This window comes from Eptatretus burgeri, chromosome 1, assembly GCF_056783735.1.
Source record: "Eptatretus burgeri isolate ZD-2024b chromosome 1, Ebu_testis_v1, whole genome shotgun sequence".
NCBI classification, from domain to species: domain Eukaryota; kingdom Metazoa; phylum Chordata; class Myxini; order Myxiniformes; family Myxinidae; genus Eptatretus; species Eptatretus burgeri.
Genome location: NC_140961.1, coordinates 34,405,390 through 34,429,584, shown reverse-complemented (window position 1 = coordinate 34,429,584; position 24,195 = coordinate 34,405,390). Strand labels below are relative to the sequence as shown.

Here is a 24,195-nt window from a genome sequence, read left to right as displayed (position 1 = left end):
CTGTACACGGACTTATCGGCCTAATTGATCTAGGGACCTTTATGGTGTTCTGTCAATTTCCACAGCCGCAACAGTATATTGTGACGGTGTACAGTGTACACGTACACATGATGACATGACGGTATATTCTGTGACGATGTACAGTGTACACGTGCACATGAGGACATGACAGTACACAAGTTTCATTGAAGGACTCTCACGTTGAACCGCATCATCCCAGTGAACACGATAATGTTGTTCGAACTTCATTAAAAGAAAAAAAAAAACATTCCAAACGCAAAATTCTTATCACGTCAAATATACAAATTATTTTACATTAAACTTGTGTTTAGAAATTGTAACCATGTACACGTTTTACTAGAAAATGTTAACAATTACAAATTATTTTATGTTAAACTTGTGTTTAGAAATTGTAACCATGTACATGTTTTACTGGAAAATGTTAACAATTACAAATTATTTTATATTAAACTTGTGTTTAGAAATTGTAACCATGTACACGTTTTACTGGAAAATGTTTACAATTACAAATTGTGTTCATGATTTCTCACCGGATATTTGACGCCCTGTCGGTACCTCCAACCAGGTACTCCACAAACCCCTTAAAAACCGGACACCTGCCATCCCTAAACCCAGGTAATGTACCGGATGGATTAAACCTGCTCATCTATATTAATAAAAGGGTGTGTGTGTGTGTGTGTGTGTGTGTGTGTGTGTGTGTGTGTGTGTGTGTGTGTGTGTGTGTGTGTGTGTGTTCCATAACACCAAAACTATAAAACCGATCGACCTGAAACTTTGCACGCATACTATGAAAACTCCAAGGAAGTGCAAGAGTGAAAATTGTGTGTTTGGGTTAATTAAAACACCCATTTTGAACAAAATTAACGGCCTCATTTAATTATATTCTTCATCAGGTGTTTCCTGGGTAACCTCCCTGGGGTCTGAAGGCGTTTCCTGGGTAACCTCGCTGGGGTCTGAAGGCGTTTCCTGGGTAACCTCGCTGGGGTCTGAAGGCGTTTCCTGGGTAACCTCGCTGGGGTCTGAAGGCGTTTCCTGGGTAACCTCGCTGGGGTCTGAAGGCGTTTCCTGGGTAACCTCGCTAGGGTCTGAAGGCGTTTCCTGGGTAACCTCGCTGGGGTCTTAAGGCGTTTCCTGGGTAACCTCGCTGGGGTCTGAAGGCGTTTCCTGGGTAACCTCGCTGGGGTCTTAAGGAGTTTCCAGGGTAACATCGCTGGGGTCTGAAGCTGCCATGTTTTTTGGTCTGCTCAACCTTACTTTCATTTGGAACAGGCCGCAACAATTTCTTAATGATAAAGTTGTTGTTTTCACTTTCCTCAGTCATATTGTCAAATGTCTGTTCATCATAGCTCGGGGATATTGCAATGCGAATAATCATTCGGAGGTGTCAGCGTTCGTGGCTCGACCTTTCGGGTGTCTCCGGGAGGTGTATGGTTAACGTGGTTCTAATCGTGTGCCAAACTCGCCATTTCTTAACAACCGTTTCGTTGGAGTGCTTGCTTGAGTGTTTAAACCACTTGGCGAGCGCTCTCCAAGCTGCTTGGTTGTTCGTTTCGGTAAAGTGTCCGTGCTCTCAATGGAACATTGATGAAACAGACGTCCGTTTTCGCCTGTGTTGGGCCCTGCGGTGCCGTGCGGTCGGTGTCTCGGGTAGTGCAATTTTATTTGTGCAGGATATCGCTTTGTTTCACCTTTTGTGCGATCTCCTGATACAATCCACCCCTCACTTCGACATCGATACATATATATATATATATATATATATATATATATATATATATATATATATATATATATATATATATATATAAAACCAGAGAGTTGGTGTCAAAGCCACCCAATGCTCGCCTGTTTATACATTTATCGTTTTTAAAGGACAAGTCTAATAATATTTTTTATAAAGCATTGCAGTGAAGTCTGATCCAAATAATTTTAAAGCAAGATATATGTATTTGTATATTGTAATCAGTAAAAAATGGTGTGGTACAGAAAAACATTAGAAAGGAAATAACTTGCACCAAAAACTTTAACATTTTCACGCTCACGCCGGGGGTATCGCTGTAGCTCTCTGTTAGCTAAAAACAATAAGGTCCATCCGACCAGGTGTTTACCATCATCTGGTTGTGAAGGCAGAGATCGACATTTTGTGTTCTGGGATTTGATATATTGTTCAATTGAATTTTGCTAATTTCCCACTTGAATTCCTTTTTCAAAGAAATCTGTTTAAAAGTAAATCCTTGTGTTTGTCGTTTTAATGTATGTTATGCGTGTGTATGTATATAAACTGTTACCATAACGGAACTTGGTGTGTGTGTGTGTGTGTGTGTGTGTGTGTGTGTGTGTGTGTGTGTGTGTGTGTGTGTGTGTGTGTGTGTGTGTGTGTGTGTGTGTGTGTGTGTGTGTGTGTGTGTGTGTGTATATATATATATATGTGTCGTTGATAGGTATCTACATATGTGGGTTTCAGAATGTGGAATGAAGTTCCGAATCCAATTGCGTCCTGATCCTGGAATTTGCATATCGGCTCCTCCTGAGACCTATAAAGAGACGAGCGCAAGGCGACTCGTGAGGAGAGTGTGGAACTGAGAAGAGTGGCAAGGGGAGTTGGTTGTGAGAGAAGTTGGAGCGTTGAGCGTTGGAGAGTGTCGTCGAGGAGTTGCTTTTGGAGACAAGGAGCGTTGCGTTGGTGGAGTTGAGGTGAGTGCGCATGGTGGAACTGCAGGCAAGGGAGCTCGGGCCCGAGGCAAGGAGGACGGCGACGAGGTTGCGGTGTGGGGGATCGCTCATCTCGTCACGGGACCCAACCCAGCCAGCCACTCCCCTCCCCCAGGGCATCAACAATTTCCCTTTCCCCCGCGCTGAGATAGTGCAAAAGGGGGCTCTGTTCCTCCCCCACCCGAAACGTGGTGCCAACGAAACCCGCCAAGGGGCACAGCGGCGCGGACATATGCGGCTAGCCCTCCAATGCGTCACGAGGACGCGGGTAAGACCTCCCCGGTTTCGCGGACCTGGCCGCTCCTCTCGGTAACGCGCACATTTGGCCGACGGGCCTGTCTGCCTCCTTGTCTGTGAGGGTGGCTTCTTTCTTTTGCTTTTGTGTAAATGTGTGTTGGCGCCGTCTGTGAAGTAAAACTGTACAAGTGTTGCCGTGTGTACGTGTTAGTCGGTTGTATTACATTTGCTTTATGTGCATTTCGATTCTGTATGGCTGTATATACGTGCTTTCCGTGTGCCGCGGAATAAAATGCTTGCTTGTTGAACTGTGCCCGTTTCGCTTCGTCTTTTCTCCATCGTGCTTCACGTAAGGGGTTCGTAGTGGGTGCAACATCCCGGTAATTAATCGGAACCGTCAAGGCCGACGATAACACCGCTCGGTTATCACTGTAGCACGGAATGGACCGCTTAAGCGGTTCGTGTCCGGAGTCGGCCTGTGGCGTGGTACGATCGCCCGGTCGACCATTCGCGCAGGTACTTAGGTAGATCGAATTTGGCGAGCAACCCTATCCTGCGCGGGTAGGCAATTGACACGATTGGCACGTTGATAGGCTAACAACTCTCTTCATCGCCAAATCTGTCCCAGAACTGAAGTGGCACAGGCAGTGCTATTCCAAGTATACTCACAAAAACAACATAATGCAAAACTTGAACGTGAGCAGTCCCCTGAGAAGTGTAAAGGTGAGAGTAGGTCTGGTGATGAAGTAGGACCTTCAAAACGCCATTCATTGCGCAGTCAGTCAAAAATAATGGACTGGACACTATGCTTACTTTGTCAAGCAGACAACAAGCAGAAAACTTGTAGGGTCTGCACCATCAACACCAGTCAGAACATTTGCACAAATGCAAAATCTATTCATGAGGTGTTCATTCGTATTGCTGATGTCAATGACTTAATCGCTGCAGAAGGATGTTATCATCCAAACTGTCTGAAGAAGTTCCAACGAGATGTACAAAAGGCAAAGGTTGACACTAAATCTGCTGACCTGGCCATGGTGTGGCTTTCTCAAGAACTTCGACAGTCCGCTGAGAAGGGCCATGCACTTGAGCTTTCCTTGGTACTAGAAAGGTACAAAGAGCTTGCAAATGAGTTGGACATCATGATCCCATCATCCTTTCGTAGTGGGACTGCATCCTTCAAAGACGCTTTGCTGAAGTTCGTCACTGACATTTACGAATTTGTGGTTTTGCGAAATGCAGCACCATCCGAAAGACAAACTCTTCTCGTCCCAGTAAGATTCCGTCATGCGCCTCTGTCAAGCGTGTTAGAAACATCAGATTCTAGTCAGACTGGTCTTGAGAACATACCTATTTTCAAACCTGATGATGGAAATTATCTATCCATAGTTCACGTCACCCTACAACTTAGAAGCGACATAATGTCGCACTGAGGTTTTGAAGGGGTAGACGTGAATGAAACAGCTGAAATGGATAGTATTCCATCATCTGTACATATGTTTGTTAATGTCTTACTTGGTGGCCAGAAACATGTTGATCAAGAGTTTGATGATGTTGACACAAATGAAATCGACTCTATCAAGAAAGGCAAGAGTCTGTAGCATTGGGAAAGACATGGTGTACGCTGTATGTGGGGACAAAAAAGCCCCACCCTAACACGTGGGCTTAGGTCTAACTTTGCATCAGGCTACGCAATCAAAGAAACTTGTCAACCTGTTCCAAAATGCAGGCCACACTGTAAGCTATAGCAAGGTTCTTCAGTATGATACAGCGATGGCAGAGGCCACATTGAAATGACTTGATACACAAACTGGTGCTGTTGTGCCCCAGAATTTGGTTGTTGGTAGGTTTGTTCACTTTTCTGGGGATAATCTTGACATAAATGATTCCAACCTAGATGGCAAGAACACGTTTCATGCAACCCAACTTGCTGTATGGCAGAGAGGGTCCCCGGCTCTAGACAGTACAAATCCGTTAACTAGTATTGAGCCATCCAAATGTTAAACTTTAACGGTTAGTCCTTAAGTTGTTTCAACAATGTTGTTGCGGTTTCATGGTGGGGAAATAATGGTTGTGAAATCCACCTTTCATGATATCATATTTCAAGTTAATTTCATGAAAGTGTTGCCGTGTGTACGCGTTAGTCGGTTGTATTACATTTGCTTTATGTGCATTTCGATTCTGTATGGCTGTATATACGTGCTTTCCGTGTGCCGCGGAATAAAATGCTTGCTTGTTGAACTGTGCCCGTTTCGCTTCGTCTTTTCTCCATCGTGCTTCACGTAAGGGGTTCGTAGTGGGTGCAACATCCCGGTAATTAATCGGAACCGTCAAGGCCGACGATAACACCGCTCGGTTATCACTGTAGCACGGAATGGACCGCTTAAGCGGTTCGTGTCCGGAGTCGGCCTGTGGCGTGGTACGATCGCCCGGTCGACCATTCGCACAAATACTTAGGTAGATCGAATTTGGCGAGCAACCCTATCCTGCGCGGGTGGACAATTGGCACGATCGTGGTGAGGTTAAACCCCCACTTGTGACGAGCTCCCGGCGTTGTTCCGAGAGGGTCACTACTGAATTGTCTGTCCGGTGGGAGACGTGCCGCGATTCAAGTTACGTGGCCGTTCGCACGCCGGCGGGCGCGAATTCACAACAATATTAATACATTTTCATACAGTGGCTTGCAAAAGTATTCATCCCCGACCAATAATGGCACATTTAGATGAGTGATGCATTATATGGAAACAATTTTTCAAAATTAACTTATTTATAACTGAAGAGATCAAACGAAACACTGTTAAAATTGAAGGAGGTTGCATGTCAGGAATACCTGTAAAAACATGTACAGATCAAACTTCACTGGTTGTAAAAGTATTCAGCACGTGAGTTCAGTACTTGTCGTCATGGTGGAGGCAACATCACAGCAGTGATTGTGAATCACCCTTTTCACAAAGGATTGGCTTCTTCTTCCCCGTACCATAAAATTGAAGAGATTTAGCCACATCGAGTTTTTCTATTCTGCGAAACAAGGCACACTGCCAGAAGGAGCCGACAACAAGACCGGACATTTAACGTCGAGCCCAGTCCTGTGTACAACATAATTGTTTTCGTGACCTTTACGAACCACGATTCGGCCGGAATTTGTAAAGTAATGAATGGATCGGTCGCTGGGAACTCTGGGAAAAATGGCGTAACAATCAACTCTTCCGCATCAATTGCACGGCACACCGTGCCTCACCCTGACATCAAAGTGAGTCGAGACTGGGACGTACGGTGAGAGGGGTTATCAATGTACGAGCGCAGCCATTCTGGGGGTACCTCCGTGCTTTCACTGCGGCTCTTGAAACTGTCAAACAAGGTACCCGGTTCGAATCTCGCACTTTAAATTCACATTTAAAACTCCTGGTGCTCTGTGCGGTTATACAGTGCTCAGCACGGTTTATATATAGCACTGTTCACCTGAAACCATCACGGCAGCTCCAGATCCTCACAAAGAAGGCACCTGGTTCAAACCTTGCACTTCAAAGTCACATAGGAAACTCACGGCGCTCTGTGTGGTTATACGGCGCTCGGCACGGTTTATATAAAGCACTGTTCACCTGAAACCATCACGGCGGCTCCAGATCCTCACAAAGAAGGCACCTGGTTCAAATCTTGAACATTCATATTCACATTTCGACTCAAGGTGCTCAGTGTGGGTTTGCAACGATGTATCTATGCCGTCATTTGGGGCAATCGAGGACTCTGCGCGGGAATACCACGAATTGCTCACGCAGGTCTCGGGGTCATATACGTCACTCGGCCTGCACGCTGCCAAAGCCTCCACGGGGACGGTCGAGGCTGCTACAGCACATCTTGGTGTCATATTTTCCACTCATGAATTACAGAGTGAGGATGATGGTGTACAAACATTCCTCGTTTCCCACGCGATGACCAATGTTCTGGACTTTACCGCACATGCAACAACAACCTCGATCATGTGACACACCTCGTTGAACTGAGCACCCTCCTGTCTTCACAACATGTCGCACATTTCACATCTGTTATCCTGCCTTTGCCTCCCCCCAGTTTTCCGGGAAGACAAAGGCAGGCTGTAAATGTGGCATCGTCCCACACGTAACAGGCGCGAGCGAGCGCATCGTGTGACGATTTCTCAGCTCTTAAAGTACACGATCCTCATGATGTACGTGACCACCTGTCACTCATCCTTACAATCACGCCCTTCCATATCCATGCCCACGGTTCCATCCGTCACTCAACCCGATTAAATCACTCACATCAGTGACGAACCCCTCGTGTCCTCCATGCATTCGTGCACACATCCATTAATATTCGTGCAAGTTTGTTCCATTTTGTCCCTGGAGTCGCCAATTTTACCATGGTCACCAATTCCTGTAACCACGCCCCCCAGCATGGTAACCACGCCCCCAGCATGATAACCACGCCCAGCAAAATAACCACGCCCCCAGCATGATAATCACGTGTCCCTGTCACATGTGTCTTTTCTGGATGGAAGCACCTTTTGCATCAATGACTGCTATGAGTGTTTTTTGGGTCGATCTCGACCAGCTTTGCACAGTGAGATGGTGAAATACTTGTCCATTCTTCATGTGAAAATCACTCTAATTATCCCAAGTTTGATGGGGATCGTCGATGAACTGCAATCTTCAAGTCTCGCCATAAATGTTCAACTGGGTTCAAGTTAGGACTTTGATTGGGCTTCTCAAGAACATTTATTTTCTTCTTATTCAGCCACTCCAGTGTGGCTTTCTCTTTTTATTCAAATCATTGTCCTAATGAATGTGAATCTCTCCCAGTTTCAGATTCATGGTTGACTCAAGCAGGTTTTCATGAATGATTCTCCTGCACTTTGCACCGTCCATTATCCCTTCTGTCATGACAAGTTTGCCAGTCCCCGCTGATGAAAAGCAGCTCCATAACTTGACAGAAGGGATGGTGTTGACTCAGTGATGTGCAGTGTCAGGCTTCCACCAGATGTAGCGCCATGAATTTAGTTTAAAACGTTCAATTTTTGTCTCGTCTCACCAAAATACTTTTCTGCACATGCCTGCATTATCATCAAGATGATATTTCACTTACGAGCTTTTTGATGTGACCTTTTCAGAAATCGTTATTTCTTGCCAGCTGTCCATGGAGGCAAGCTTTGTGAATAGAACGGGATATTGTTGATAGATGAACACTGACCCCCATCTGGCATAGAGCCTCGCAGATCTTTCGAAGTCATTGTTGGATTTACTGACATCCTGAACCAGTTTCCTGCTTGCCCGGCTGCTGAGTTTGAATGGGTGATCTGATCTGGAAGAGTCTGGGTGGTATTATACGTCTTCCACTTCTTAATGATGGATTTCACCATACTCAGAGATAATGAGTGGCTTTAAAATCTTCTTACAATCCTCTCCTGAACGGTGTTTCTCAACCACTTTATGTCTGACTTCTTTGGAAGGCTCCTTGGTTGGTGAATGTGTTTGCCTTGTTGGTTGACCAAGTGAGTTGCACCTTAAAACTTCTTCAATAGGTGGGATAGTAAGGTATGGTGCTTCACTTTTACATGGGTGGTGAGGTATGGTACTACACTTTTACATGGATGTTACTCTGGAGTGAATGATTCTCCCTCTAAATGCTCGCTGGAGGTTCCCATCTTTATGTTGTGATTGATCAGGTTGTAATCTATATCCTATCAGCGAAACAGTGTGTTCAGTCCCCGAAGCAATGGGACATGTGTGTTAGTTAACTCACCATCTGTAATTTGGACGTGTTTAACTAATCCGATTTAGTAATCTCTGTGCCATGTTCAACATGCAGATGGATGTGCAAGGAAAGGGTGATTAGGTTAAGCCAAGAAAGATCAGGTTCACGGTTCAGGGTCGTGTTTATTATCCTGGACAAAATTTATGATAATTTGACTGACTCGAATGTGTTGCCCTTTCCAATTATAAACAAATGAGTGGTATCCTCTCCCCCATCTCCAATACCCTTCATTGGATGATCCTTGGTGCAGCACTCAATGTACACGAGTTATTCACCCTCATAACCCACAGGGTGATTTGTTCAACAGTTTCATTTTGCAAATAATTGTAGTTCATTGTATAAATGTTGTAGAACTGCATTATAAGAGTCAATCAAAGAGAAGATTTCCTCACCGGCTCTCCGAGTCTGTCCTGCAGTGGTTTGAACTTGAGGATGTTCACCAGATGTTTCACGAGACCGCAGGAACCCACGGCTTTTCCTGCAGCACAGGGTGTGGAACAGTTTGCTGTCAGATAGAAAATATCAACACAACATTACCCATAATGCAAAGGGCTTGTTTGGTGTTCCCAACTGAGACTCACCTCAAGATACTGCAATCCCAAATTTAAACCTTACATGGGGGAAGTCAAAAAGTGTTTGCCTGAGAAAATTTTCAAAAACAAAACCTCATTTTACTGGAAAGGATGTAATAGTGTTTGGGATTTACACAGAGACAAATGATACACCTGTGAGGAATACTGATCCACGATCAGAGGGGAAAACATTGGAGGTAAAAAATATAAAAACTGAATAAATAAATCTTTGACTCCCCCTCATATCGATGGACTGTTATCTCTTTTACTCTTAATTTCTCTTTCTTTTTCTGTGTGTCGATGGAGAGGTGAACTCTTGCAAATTGTTTTTGTAAGGTAAACTAAACTGCGCCATGATGGGTTTCACGGTAGAGGAGTAGCATCTGAAACCGGAATCCTATCCCAGTCCTCCTGAAGACTCCATATTTGCCTATTTGGGTTCCACTGCCCCAAACCTGATGTCCCCCCATGGCAAGAGAAGGGAAGCTTAATGGCCATCATGGCTGGTCTCATGACAAAGATAGAAGCCAGGCAGGTTGAACTTAATGTCTCGCAGGCTGAAATATCAAATAAAATGGAAGCCGGTCACAGCTGCAGGGATTTAAATCAAACTTGGTTCAAGTATGTCTGGTGTTGGCTTAATGGATAGAGTTGTGGGCTTGGGATCCTTGGATCCTGAGTTCAAATTCCACTCAGCTGTTGAATTAACAACAGTTGGGGTTGACTGTGCCCATCATCCTTCTGAGGTTGGCAAAATGAGTGCCAGCTTGCTGGTATCCTGTGTTGGAGTGGTGACCCGTCCAGGATTGTGCACAATCGCCCACGAGAGTGTTCAGGCATCACCAACGCTCTGCACAGAGTTTGGTCTCAATGGATGGATGGATTGTTAATATTTTTATTTTGTAACACTGTAATGTTAATATTATGAGCAGGGATTCACATAACTGGTACTCAGGTACTCATACATGGTAAAAAAACACAAAAATAAATGGGGACTTCAAAGATGCTGCGTCAGCTCAACAGTGTACGACAATACAACCAAGGGTTTCATGGGTTTTCACAGCGAGTGAGTGTCCGTGAGATTCTTCCGTGATTTTTCTGATATACAGGACTGTACTGTTATTTCAAAATTTAAGTGTACAAAATTAATTTTATAAATAACATCATAATTTGTTATATTATAACTTATAAGATGAAAAAAAAATGGAAGGAGAACACGTGGACAAAGAGGAAGAAGAGGAAGTTTTCTCAGCTCATGTCGGTAAGATTGTTCCGTGATAATTCTGATAATTGATGCACTGCGATTTCAAAATTAAGTTAATAAATGATAACATTATAATTTACAAGTTATATTGGAGGTTTATAACTTATGAGATAAAAAAAGGTCGAAGGAGAACACGTGATCAAGGAGGAAGAAGAGGAGGTTCAGCAGCGTCCGGAACGGTAAAAGAGCGGGTTGTGAATGTGTCGTCTTGAGTGGACGTTCTGAGGGAGCAGTTACAGAGGAGTGAGAAGTATTCGAACCTGAGACATGTTTTAAAGTCGGAGTGGTGTTTGGGAAAGTGGACAAGCACGCTCGAAGCTGATATTATTTTTCTTGAATATCAAACCATTTCTGCTGTTACTCATTAGAGAACCAAATAAAACATTGTGTGATCCCCTGGTTATAAGATCACCAGGAACCGAGTTACAGGAGCGTGTGGGATGGAGCGTCGTCTGTCCGTCCATCCACAAATACTTTCAACTTCTTCTCGGAAACTACACTCACAATTTCGATGAAACTTTACCACAAGCTTCATTACAGTGTAAGTACCAAAGTTTGTTCATGACATTAAAAAAATGGGGTTGAAGGGATTTTACGTGGGGTTTGCCCCCCAAAATATGTATTTGCTTTCTTCTCTGAAATCACACACAGTTTCGATGAAACTTGACCACAAACTTTAGCACCTGTGTGTATGAAAGTTTGTTCACGGTATTAAAAAAAAAAATCCATTGGTATTTACTTTCTTCTCCATTACATACTTTGTGGGTCGTCCATGCCGACCAGTGGTTCCCTGGTTATCTTATCCAACAGTTTCCAGGTGAGCTCTCGGGGGTATTTCTCCTATATTTATTAATATGTTATTATCATTGTTCTTGTTATTACTTTTGACATTTGAACTGGCCTTGGAAAAATGCCATGATAAGGTGGAATGACGCTCAAGCTGCTGTATATACATCTTTCCAAGGGGGAAAAGGGTAATAATGTTACGAATCTGGAAGCCATTTGCACACAAACAGACAGCAGTCCCTAAGCTTAGTTATTTCGATAAGTACGTGTTTATAGTTAGAATCCCTCCTTCTGTCTCATGGTAATTTCATGTGTGTGCGCTTCGAGTTATTTTTCCGTGAGGTTTTTATACATCAACGATAACAACATCATCCCTCCTTCGCTCCTGCCACCATCGGCCTTCCTCACCGCATGCGTGCTGAGCACAGACGTGGGCGGGGCTTACATCGCCTCAGATCAGAGTCCCGCTCCCAAAAAGGGCATGGAGTGTTTCTCTCTGCGCAATGAGCCAAGGGCGAGCATCGCACGCGCGCCCCAGCCAAGGAGAAGCCAAAAACGCCGAGGAATAAGTCAATGGTGAGCAGTGATTGGGGAGATTGGCTTGGCCTGCGGGGGTTGGTTCGAGCGGTCTGCGGTTTTTTGCGGTGGCTCCTCGTGGTGGTGGTGGTGACCGAGCAGCCAGGTCGTGAGCCCGTGGACTCTGGGTCGTGGATTCGAGTCCCACCGTGGTGGTTTGCCTTGGAGCGCTAGAGCTGGGATCCCCCGTTCCCGTCACGGACTCCGAGCTCCACAAGTGCGGATCCGGTGAAACCGCACGAGGCAGGGAGGTACCCGAATAGGCCTTGCACTCAGAGCTGAAAGGCCGAAATAAAGACCCGACGGGGTCCAGTTCGTGTGTGTGTGTGTGTGTGTGTGGTGCCAGTCTGTACAAGTAGAAATTGTTTTTTTTATTTATTGTACATGGTTTGCATTTTTTTTTATTCGGATAACTCTGCTCTGTGTCTCCCCCCCCCTCCCCGATTATTGTTATAAATAAACCCCCGTATTAAATGTTCCAGCTCGTTTTCTGTCCTGTCTTTCATTGACCCAGCACGGTGCGGGTTTGAAAATAGTCAGGCCGTTGGTGCCGTACGTTGTCATTGGGACCGGCGCAGCTCTGGTACCTCTGCTCAGTTACGCCGGATCCGAGTCGGTACCTGCGACTCGACCCGGACAGAGTCGGCCGAGGGTGTGGTTTCCCCGGTAGCTAGACTGCGTGGGTAATTAGGTCTATTGAAATTAGGCAATTAGCCCTACCCCACGCGGTCGAGGTATTGGCGTCCACGGTCCTTAAGTAACCCGTCGACTCCGGAGTTATCCGGGGTGACGACCTATAAATTCCGGGTGTTCGGTGGGAGACGGCTCTACTGCTCAACCTCGTGGTCTTTTATCGTCGCCGAACCCCGGCCCACAATAAAACGTGGAAATTCCTCCAATTTTTTTGCAGTCAAGTCGAAAGCAACAAAGGGCTAAGTTGAAACGATTCCGTTCAAAACTCCCGAATATTTATTCACGTTTAAAACGAGTTTCCTTGTTTACTGACATGCATGCCCAGGGATTAATAAATAAATCACAACCTGCACGTTGCTTCAAGAAAAATCACCGATTGGGTTGGTATGCACTTACCGATCTCCCTTGTACTATACTGTACTGTACTGTACTGTGACGCTGGGACAATGTACATGTGCACGTGATGACATAACGGACTATTCTGTGACGCTGAGACAATCCTGGTGTGTGCTCCCCCTCCATCCCCTTCCTTGCCTCAAATGGCTGCACAGCTGACACTCCATGTGAAAAGGATGAATGCTTAAACTGTGTTTGCTTCTAAATCTCATGTCCCAAACCCATCACTTTCTGTACCCACCTTACCCAATCACACCCAGCTGTTTTTGTACTCTGTGTCCTTTTCTTCTGAGAAAGTGGAGAGCTTGTGTCAAACCGCGAATCAGATTCTGCAACCGGTCCAGACGACATCAGCCCACGTGTTCTAAAAACCTAATCTGCTGCTCTTGCTCACCCTCTCTCTCTTCTATTCACCCTTTCATTTGCACAAGGTCATCTGACATCTGCTTGGAAATCAACAAACACCACTCTGCAAAAAAAAGGTGCAAAAACTGATCTCAGCAACTGCAGACCAATCAGCTTTCTCCCAATCATCAGCAACGTTATGGAATCCATCATCGCTTCAGACATGAAATCCTTCCTCTTCTCCAATGGCCTGATCTCCGATCATCAATTTGGATTCAGACCAGGTCACTCGACCCTGGACATGTTACTTCTGCTTCCCCACCAATGGATGGAGGTCCTCAATGCCAAACCTGAGACGAGAGCCATCTCTCTCAACATATCGCGTGCTTTCTTTATGGTCTGGCAAACCGCAATGCTCACCAAACTTAAATATTAAAGATGTTGGACCCGATCACTTTACCGGCTATTTAAAAACCCAACTAACATTCCGCAATGCAAGATGGCATTCCAATAAGGGAAAGAGGACACGACGAATGGGTTAACATTTAAACCAGCACATTTATTTACTCCACGTATGTAGGAACAATCATGCAGTCATTCAAAAACACCAACATGCACATATACAGAACAAGCAATGAATGCGGCACGGCACGTGGGCAAGACAAAGCGCTACAACCGTCTCTAATTATTAATGTACAGTCACTTACACAGTTTTACTGACGGGACTCGGTGCCACAACATTCATTCAAACGAAAAGCAGGAAAAAGACCCCATCAAAGGTAATGGGGTCAGACTGGACCTCTTGGGTCTTTATGGCGTGGGACTTGGCAGACCGAACGAGTCCCACGAGACCGTTGTAGGTTACCTGCACCCTCGTGGTGTCTGGCTTGGGCGACCCGCGACGTCCCGTCCCCACAGCAGCTAGCGTAGCCGCGGTCGAGCTCGGGCCTTGCCAAGTGGCCGGGTGATTCGGTCTCAGTCGGCAACTCGTTTGAGAGGAACGAACGGGTCTTTGCTCTATTAGAGTTGATGCTCTGTAAGAACCCATCCGTCCCTCAGTGAAGCTCGAACTGCGCCGAAGCCCAATCACCTCGGACCGCCTGTCGCTGGCTGGCAAGCTCTCTCCGGCTCTCTCCACACGAACGCGCGGTTCCGCGCGACACAGCAGGCAAGGCTGCGCCTCCAGCTCGCGTCTCCTTCGCGACGCCCAGACTCTCCACCGACTGCAAGCTCCAAGCTCCCGACTCCGCCATGAGCCCAGACTTCCATGCAGATCCTTGGCTTCTGGCTTCCTCCCGACTCCCCGACTGACTCAGGCTGACCGATCAACTCGACTCGACCCAACTCGAACGCGAGCTTGGCGCTCTGCTCGTCCTTTTATTGGGCTGGTGAGACGCGGTTTGGCCTCCGATCCTTGACCTCTGACCTCCTCTGCGCGGAAAGCGGACGTGCGCGAGATCACCAAGCTTGATCCGACGAGCAAACGTCCCGCGTCGGCCTGCAGCGACGCCGCTCGATGCGGACTCGCCGCGGCTGGCACAAAGATGGCGTCGTTTCGGAGACGAAGGTGAGGCGATGTTTGTGGTGTGGAGATGTTGACGGTTGCTGGCAAAGTGGTGAGGATGGTGTGGTTTGGTGAGAGGCAGGTGTGGTTGTGGTGGTGGAAGGCGGTTGGTCTGAAGCTGTTGTTGAGGGCGATGTTGGTGGTGGTGGTGGTTGTTGTAAAGCGGTTGTTGAGAAAGATGTTGGTGGTGGACGTGGTTGGTCCAAAATAACGATAGTAAAGAATAACGGCTAACTCAAAGATCACAGCCCGGTTAACATGAATAGTTCCCTTTCAACAACTGTGGGGAAATCAATCTGTACACGGACTTATCGGCCTAATTGATCTAGGGACCTTTATGGTGTTCTGTCAATTTCCACAGCCGCAACAGTATATTGTGACGGTGTACAGTGTACACGTACACATGATGACATGATGGTATATTCTGTGACGATGTATAGTGTACACGTGCACATGATGACATGACAGTATACACGTTTCATTGAAGGACTTTCACATTGAACCGCATCATCCCAGTGAACACGATAATGTTGTTCGAACTTCATTAAAAGAAAAAAAAAACATTCCAAACGCAAAATTCTCATCACGTCAAATATACAAATTATTTTATATTAAACTTGTTTTTAGAAATTGTAACCATGTACACGTTTTACTAGAAAATGTTAACAATTACAAATTATTTTATGTTAAACTTGTGTTTAGAAATTGTAACCATGTACACGTTTTACTAGAAAATGTTAACAATTACAAATTATTTTATATTAAACTTGTGTTTATAAATTGTAACCATGTACACGTTTAACTAGAAAATATTAACAATTACAAATTATTTTATATTAAACTTGTGTTTATAAATTGTAACCATGTACACGTTTAACTAGAAAATATTAACAATTACAAATTATTTTATATTAAACTTGTGTTTATAAATTGTAACCATGTACATGTTTTACTGGAAAATGTTAACAATTACAAATTATTTTATATTAAACTTGTGTTTAGAAATTGTAACCATGTACATGTTTTACTGGAAAATGTTAACAATTACAAATTATTTTATATTAAACTTGTGTTTAGAAATTGTAACCATGTACATGTTTTACTAGAAAATGTTTACAATTACAAATTATTTTATATTAAACTTGTGTTTAGAAATTGTAACCATGTACATGTTTTACTGGAAAATGTTAACAATTACAAATTATTTTATATTAAACTTGTGTTTAGAAATTGTAACCATGTACACGTTTTACTGGAAAATGTTTACAATTACAAATTGTGTTCATGATTTCTCACTGGATATTTGACGCCCTGTCGGTACCTCCAACCAGGTACTCCACAAACCCCTTAAAAACCGGACACCTGCCATCCCTAAACCCAGGTAATGTACCGGATGGATTAAACCTGCTCATCTATATTAATAATAGGGTGTGTGTGTGTGTGTGTGTGTGTGTGTGTGTGTGTGTGTGTGTGTGTGTGTGTGTGTGTATATGTGTGTGTGTGTGTATATGTGTGTGTGTGTGTATATGTGTGTGTGTGTGTATATGTGTGTGTGTGTGTATATGTGTGTGTGTGTGTGTGTGTGTGTGTGTGTGTGTGTGTGTGGTGTGTTCCATAACACCAAAACTATAAAACCGATCGACCTGAAACTTTGCACGCATACTATGAAAACTCCAAGGAAGTGCAAGAGTGAAAATTGTGTGTTTGGGTTAATTAAAACACCCATTTTGAACAAAATTAATGGCCTCATTTAATTATATTCTTCATCAGGTGATCCTCGTCCACCTCACTCTCTGGGTCTTCAGGTGTTTCCTGGGTAACCTCGCTGGGGTCTGAAGGCGTTTCCTGGGTAACCTCGCTGGGGTCTGAAGGTGTTTCCTGGGTAACCTCGCTAGGGTCTGAAGGCATTTCCTGGGTAACCTCGCTGGGGTCTGAAGGCGTTTCCTGGGTAACCTCGCTGGGGTCTTAAGGCGTTTCCTGGGTAACCTCGCTGGGGTCTGAAGGCGTTTCCTGGGTAACCTCGCTGGGGTCTTAAGGAGTTTTCAGGGTAACATCGCTGGGGTCTGAAGCTGCCATGTTTTTTGGCCTGCTCAACCTTACCTTGATTTGGAACAAGCCACAACAATTTCTTAATGATAAAGTTGTTGTTTTCACTTTCCTCACTCGTATTGTCAAATGTCTGTTCATCATAGCTCAGGGATATTGCAATGCGAATTAACATTCGGAGGTGTCAGCGTTCGTGGCTTGACCTTTCGGGTGTCTCCGGGAGGTGTATGGTTAACGTGGTTCTAATCGTGTGCCAAACTCGCCATTTCTTAACAACCGTTTCGTTGGAGTGCTTGCTTGAGTGCTTAAACCACTTGGTGAGCGCTCTCCAAGCTGCTTGGTTGTTCGTTTCGGAAAAGTGTCCGTGCTCTCAAGGGAACATTGATGAAACAGACGTCCGTTTCCGCCTGTGTTGGGTCCTGTGGTGCCGTGCGGTCGGTGTCTCGGGTGGTGCAATTTTATTTGTACAGGATATCGCTTTGTTTCACCTTTTGTGCGATCTCCTGATACAATCCACCCCTCACTTCGACATCGATACATATATATATATATATATATATATATATATATATATATATATATATATATATATATATATATATATATATATATATATATATATATATATATATATATATATATATATATACAACCAGAGAGTTGGTGTCAAAGCCACCCAATGCTCGCCTGTTCATACATTTATCGTTTTTAAAGGACAAGTCTAATAATATTTTTTATAAAGCATTGCAGTGAAGTCTGATCCAAATAATTTTAAAGCAAGATATATGTATTTGTATATTGTAATCAGTAAAAAATGGTGTGGTACAGAAAAACATTAGAAAGGAAATAACTTGCACCAGAAACTTCAACATTTTCACGCTCACGCCGGGGGTATCGCTGTAGCTCTCTGTTAGCTAAAAACAATAAGGTCCATCCGACCAGGTGTTTACCATCATCTGGTTGTGAAGGCAGAGATCGACATTTTGTGTTCTGGGATTTGATATATTGTTCAATTGAATTTTGCTAATTTCCCACTTGAATTCCTTTTTCAAAGAAATCTGTTTAAAAGTAAATCCTTGTGTTTGTCGTTTTAATGTATGTTATGCGTGTGTATGTATATAAACTGTTACCATAACGGAACTTGGTGTGTGTGTGTGTGTGTGTGTGTGTGTGTGTGTGTGTGTGTGTGTGTGTGTGTGTGTGTGTGTGTGTGTGTGTGTGTGTGTGTGTGTGTGTGTGTGTGTGTGTGTGTGTCGTTGATAGGTATCTACATATGTGGGTTTCAGAATGTGGAATGAAGTCCCCTCCAAGGGTGGGCTCAAGACATCCACCTTTATTCGGGAAGGGGTCACGATTCACGGACCAAGCTGTGAAGTTTTGTGTTCTCAAAGTTTTGTGCTGAGGCCTCTCTTCAGGATCGTTACTGAGCCCCGGACGGCTTCCAACTGTAGTTTGTTTGAAGTGATATTCCCAGGGATGGTTTTTAATATCTCTGTGAGGTTCTTTGTCTTCACTGGTACAACTTTGGCATTCTTCAGCTTCCAGGATCTTTTCACTTCATGCTTGAGGTCTTGATATTTGGTCATTTTCTTGATTTCTGCATCATAATCCAAAATCACTGGTATCAACACCTCAACGAGCAATGCCTTCTTCTCTTTTTTTTGTACCTTAGTATCATATCTGGTCGCAATGCTTTGTTTTCAATGTTCACACCCGATGTAATCATAAAGTCGTACGTGACCGGTACTTCAATGTTTTCAGTGATTGCTTTTGGTTCATTTTCCCACAAATTTTCTGGAATTGGAATCTCAAAGTTTTTGCAGATATGCCAGCGGATAACTTTACAACCTTTGTTGAGTCGTTGTGTGTACAGCTGTTCTGAAAGGTTTTTTTTTTTTTCATGTTCGGTCAATAATCATCACATATTCTCTGTGCTACCTCACCTCCACCCCTCGCCTGTCTCTTCCCCCCCCCCACCCGCCTCTCTCACTCTGTCCCCTCCTCATTCTCCCCTCCTCATAAAATGCAATACTCTCCTCCCACACCTCTGTCGCGGTCTTTCTGAATAGCAATGTTTGGTGAGGTGTCGCTCTCTCCACCTCCGCCCATAACTCCTCTTTCTTCATCTTCTCTGCCTCCCGTTCCCCCTCACCCTACACCTGCTTTCTCTTTCTCCTTCTCACCCCCCCCCACCCACTTTATTGAACCGTCGGTGAAACGATGGGTTGTATTTGCTGGTGGGGAATAAAATACAGGTGAAAACGATTCTATATTCGTAATAACATGTTAAAACTAGAGGGGGAGCACTCGGGAGAGTGCAAAACCTCCGCCGCCAATACTGCTGGGTCACTCAAGTGAACCTTATATCTTATTCATTAAATATGATGTCAACAGTGCTGACAGAGTTATAGTTAATTTCTCCAACATTTTTTTTTTGGGGGGGGGGGGGTTGTAAATCACTTAAAACATATAGAAATGCAAAAAAAAAATTCAAATATTTTTCAAATAAAATCGAATTTTTTTTTTTTTAAGTTGCAAAATTTTCAGTTTTTTTTTCTCCAACTATTTTTTTTTTTTGGGTTGGAAATCACTTAAAACATGAAGAAATGCAAAAACAAAAATTCAAATATTTTTTCAAAATGGCCGTCATAGCGGCCAAATTTGACTTTTGACCAAGTCCAAAATGTAATGGCATGATCCTAGGACCATACCTAATCCCCCCAACCAAGTTTCGTCGAAATCTGTTGCGGATTTTTCCGCAATACTGTTCACAAACAAACAAACAGACGGGTGAAAACAGTAACCTCCGTCCATCTTTGATGGCGGAGGTTAACCAGAAGGGCACTCTGTGAAGCGCATACCTCCACCACGCAATGCCTGATCCACCAGAACGTATCGGGCCCAATACATTTTTGAAATATCTTGCCATACAGTACTATATCGTCGTTGCCCCGATCTCTCAATGGTGAAGAATAACTTTATAAATTCATCAACTCTCGTATATAGATCTGGATTCGGATCTTCACCAAAATCTAATCAATTCATCGTGGTCACAAACCCAACCTGTCCAGCAAGTTTCATCCAAATTCATCCACAACCTTTTGAGATATCATGCGAGTTATCATTTTTGGCTCTTTCTCTCAATGGTGAAGAATCACTTTAAAAAATTCGAGTAATCGGATCCAGATCTGGATCTTCACCAAAATCTAATCAGTTCGTCCTTGTCGCACACCGAACCTGTCCACAAAATTTCATCCGGATCCGTCAACAACTTTTTGAGAGATCCTGTACATAAAGAAACAGACAGAAAGGGGTGAAAACATAACCTCCTTCACCTTCAGTGGCAGAGGTAACAACAACCTGTTCCACCACGTCATTGCCAGCAGCTCGACATCTAAGGAGAAGAACACAAACTAAATCAATCAACCACAACACGACACGACCCAATCGAACCACGACACGACACGACCCAATCCAACCACAACACGACACGACCCAATCGAACCACGACATGAGACGACCCAATCCAACCACGACATGACACGACCTAATCCAGCCATGACAGCACACGACACGACCCAATCCAATCACGACACGACACGACCCAATCGAACCACAACACAACACGACCCAATCCAACCACAACACGACACGACCTAATCCAATCCAACCACAACACGACACGACACGACACGACCAAATCCAACAACAACACGACACGACACGACCCAATCCAATCCAACCACGACATGACATGACACAATCCAAACATGACACGACCTAATCCAACCACAACACGACCCAATCCAACCACAACACCACACGACCCAATCCAACCACATGACAACCTAATCCAACCACGACACCACACGACATGACACAATCCAACGACGACACCACACGACCTAGTCCAATCACGACACTAACACGACACGACGCAATCCAACAACGACACGACACGACGCAATCCAACCACAACACGACACGACCGAGTCCAACAACGACACCACACGACACGACCCAAACCAACCACAACATGACACGACCTTATCCAACAATGACACCACACGACCTAATCCAACAACGACACCACACGACCTAATCCAACCACGACACGACCCAATACAACAACGACACGACCCAATCCAACCACAACACGACACGACCTAATCCACTCCAACCACAACACAACACGACCCAATCCAACCACAACACGACACGACACGACCGAATCCAACCACAACACGACACGACACAACAATACCCAATCCAACCACAACACGACACGACACGACATTACCCGATCCAACCACAACACGACACGACCCAATCAACCACAACACGACACGACATTACCCAATCCAACCACAACATGACACGACACGACACGACACGACCCAATCCAACAACAATACAACATGACACGACCCAATCCAACCACGACACGACAACAATACCCAATCCAACCACAACACGACACGACCCAATCCAACCACGACACGACCCAATCCAACCACAACACGACACGAACTAATCCAACCACAACACGACACGAAACGACCCAATCCAAACACAACACAACACGACCCAATCCAACCACAACACGACACGACCCAATCCAACCACAACACGACACGAACTAATCCAACCACAACACGACACGAAACGACCCAATCCAAACACAACACAACACGACCCAATCCAACCACAACACGACACGACCTAATCCAACCACAATACGACACGACACGACCCAATCCAACCACAACACGACCCAATATGACCTAATCCAACCAAGACACGATACGACACGACCCAATCAAACCACAACACAACACGGCATGACCTAATCCAACCACAACACAACACGACCCGATCCAACCACAACACCACACGACACGACCCAATCCAACCACAACACGACACGACATGACCTAATCCAACCACGACACGATACGACACGACCCAATCCAATCACAACACAACACGGCATGGCACAATCCAACCACAACACGACACGACCTAATCCAACCACAATACGACCCAATATGACCTAATCCAACCAAGACACGATACGACACGACCCAATCAAACCACAACACAACACGGCATGACCTAATCCAACCACAACACGACACGACCCAATCCAACCACAACACGACCCAATATGACCTAATCCAACCAAGACACGATACGACACGACCCAATCAAACCACAACACAACACGGCATGACCTAATCCAACCACAACACAACACAACCCGATCCAACCACAACACCACACGACACGACCCAATCCAACCACAACACGACACGACACGACCCAATCCAACCACAACACGACACGACATGACCTAATCCAACCACGACACGATACGACACGACCCAATCCAATCACAACACAACACGGCATGACCCAATCCAACCACAATACAACACGACACGACCCAATCGAACCACGACGTGACCCAATCCAACCACGACACAACACGACCCGATCCAACCAAAACACGACACGACCGAATCCAACCACAACACCACACGACACGACCCAATCCAACCACGACACCACACGACACGACCTAATCCAACCACGACACAATACGACACGACCGAATCCAACCATGACACGACACGACGCAATCCAACCACAACACAACACGACATGACCCAATCCAACGACAACACAACACGGCATGACCCAATCCAACCACAATACAACACGACACGACCCAATCGAACCACGACGTGACCCAATCCAACCACGACACAACACGACCCGATCCAACCAAAACACGACACGACCGAATCCAACCACAACACCACACGACACGACCCAATCCAACCACGACACCACACGACACGACCTAATCCAACCACGACACAATACGACACGACCGAATCCAACCATGACACGACACGACGCAATCCAACCACAACACAACACGACATGCCCCAATCCAACGACAACACAACACGACATGACCCAATCCAACAACACAACATGACACGACCCAAATCCAACCACAACACGACATGACACGACCCAATCCAACTACAACATGACACGACACGATCCAATCCAACCACAACATGACACAACACGACCCAATCCAACCACAACATGACACGACACAACCCGATCCAACCACAACACGACACGACCCAATCCAACAACAACACGACATGACATGACCCAATCCAACTACGATCCAATCCAGCCACACCACAATCCAACCACAATACAGCACGTCAAAAACCAAATCATCCACCCAAATACAACACAACACACCACAAACCAAATCAACCACCCAAATAAAACAAAACAATCCAACCACCCACAACACTATGTATTACAATCCAACCACCCACAACACAAGGTAAGACAATCCAACCACCTCCAACACTATGCACCACAATCCAATCACCCACAACACAAGGTAAGACAATCCAACCACCCACAGCACAACACAACGCAATCCAACCATCCACAGCATCACAACACAAAACAACACACAACCACATCCATCCACAACACAACCACCCATTGTTTATCACTCCATTAAATTTGTTTATTTACTTGTAATGACGACAGAGCAATGAGATCTGTCTTGGAATAACATCAGGAATTAAATTTCATTATAAACAATAATTTATTTATGATCCGTTATTATTGTTATATTATTATTATTATTATTATTATTAGATAAAAACAGTTCAACCAAAGTAACAGAAAAGGTGTAAATGTACTCTTACCATAACCATGGTTCCATTTAAACACGTTTATATATAAAAATTAAATAACGTTTTAACTGTACAACACAACATGAATAATAGTTTACACATTGTGTAGTTTATTGTAATCCACAGTAAGTTCCACATGTTATTAGTGGTTTGTGAGACACGAACAGTTCGAGGAGGTGATCTTACCGAACTTGAGACTGTAGTTTGTGTAATTCATCAGGATCCTCACAGTCACTTTGATGAGTCTCAGGTTCTCCTCCGGGACCGGCGAGTCCTTCCCTGAGAGTTCATTTAGAGCTCGAGCAAACACCTCTGTGGGGAAGGAATCATCATTCATTCACTGGATGGAGAATAAAAACGAACATTCACTCATTCTTTATAAACAAACCAGTAATTACATAACAATACAATAATCACACAACAAGTACAATAGTTTATAATAATTATTTAATCATCAACAGAGGAACCGTG

The 24,195-nt window shown here is 44.6% G+C and overlaps 1 protein-coding gene and 1 pseudogene across 2 annotated transcripts in view; one reads left to right on the top strand and one right to left on the bottom strand.

Annotated features, from left to right (window-relative positions):
* The window catches only part of LOC147034202 (uncharacterized), a 115,604-nt gene that overhangs the window by 25,524 nt on the left and 65,885 nt on the right, over positions 1–24,195 (bottom strand). For both annotated transcript variants that reach the window (XM_085878731.1, XM_085878721.1), the window contains exons 4-5: positions 23,911–24,036; positions 9,132–9,217 (exon numbers count right to left, since the gene is read on the bottom strand). In XM_085878731.1, the coding sequence (XP_085734857.1) occupies positions 9,132–9,217; positions 23,911–24,036 (212 nt within the window). The remainder of the gene's footprint in view (positions 1–9,131; positions 9,218–23,910; positions 24,037–24,195) is intronic.
* Positions 3,562–4,974, top strand: LOC147034203 (uncharacterized; annotated as a pseudogene).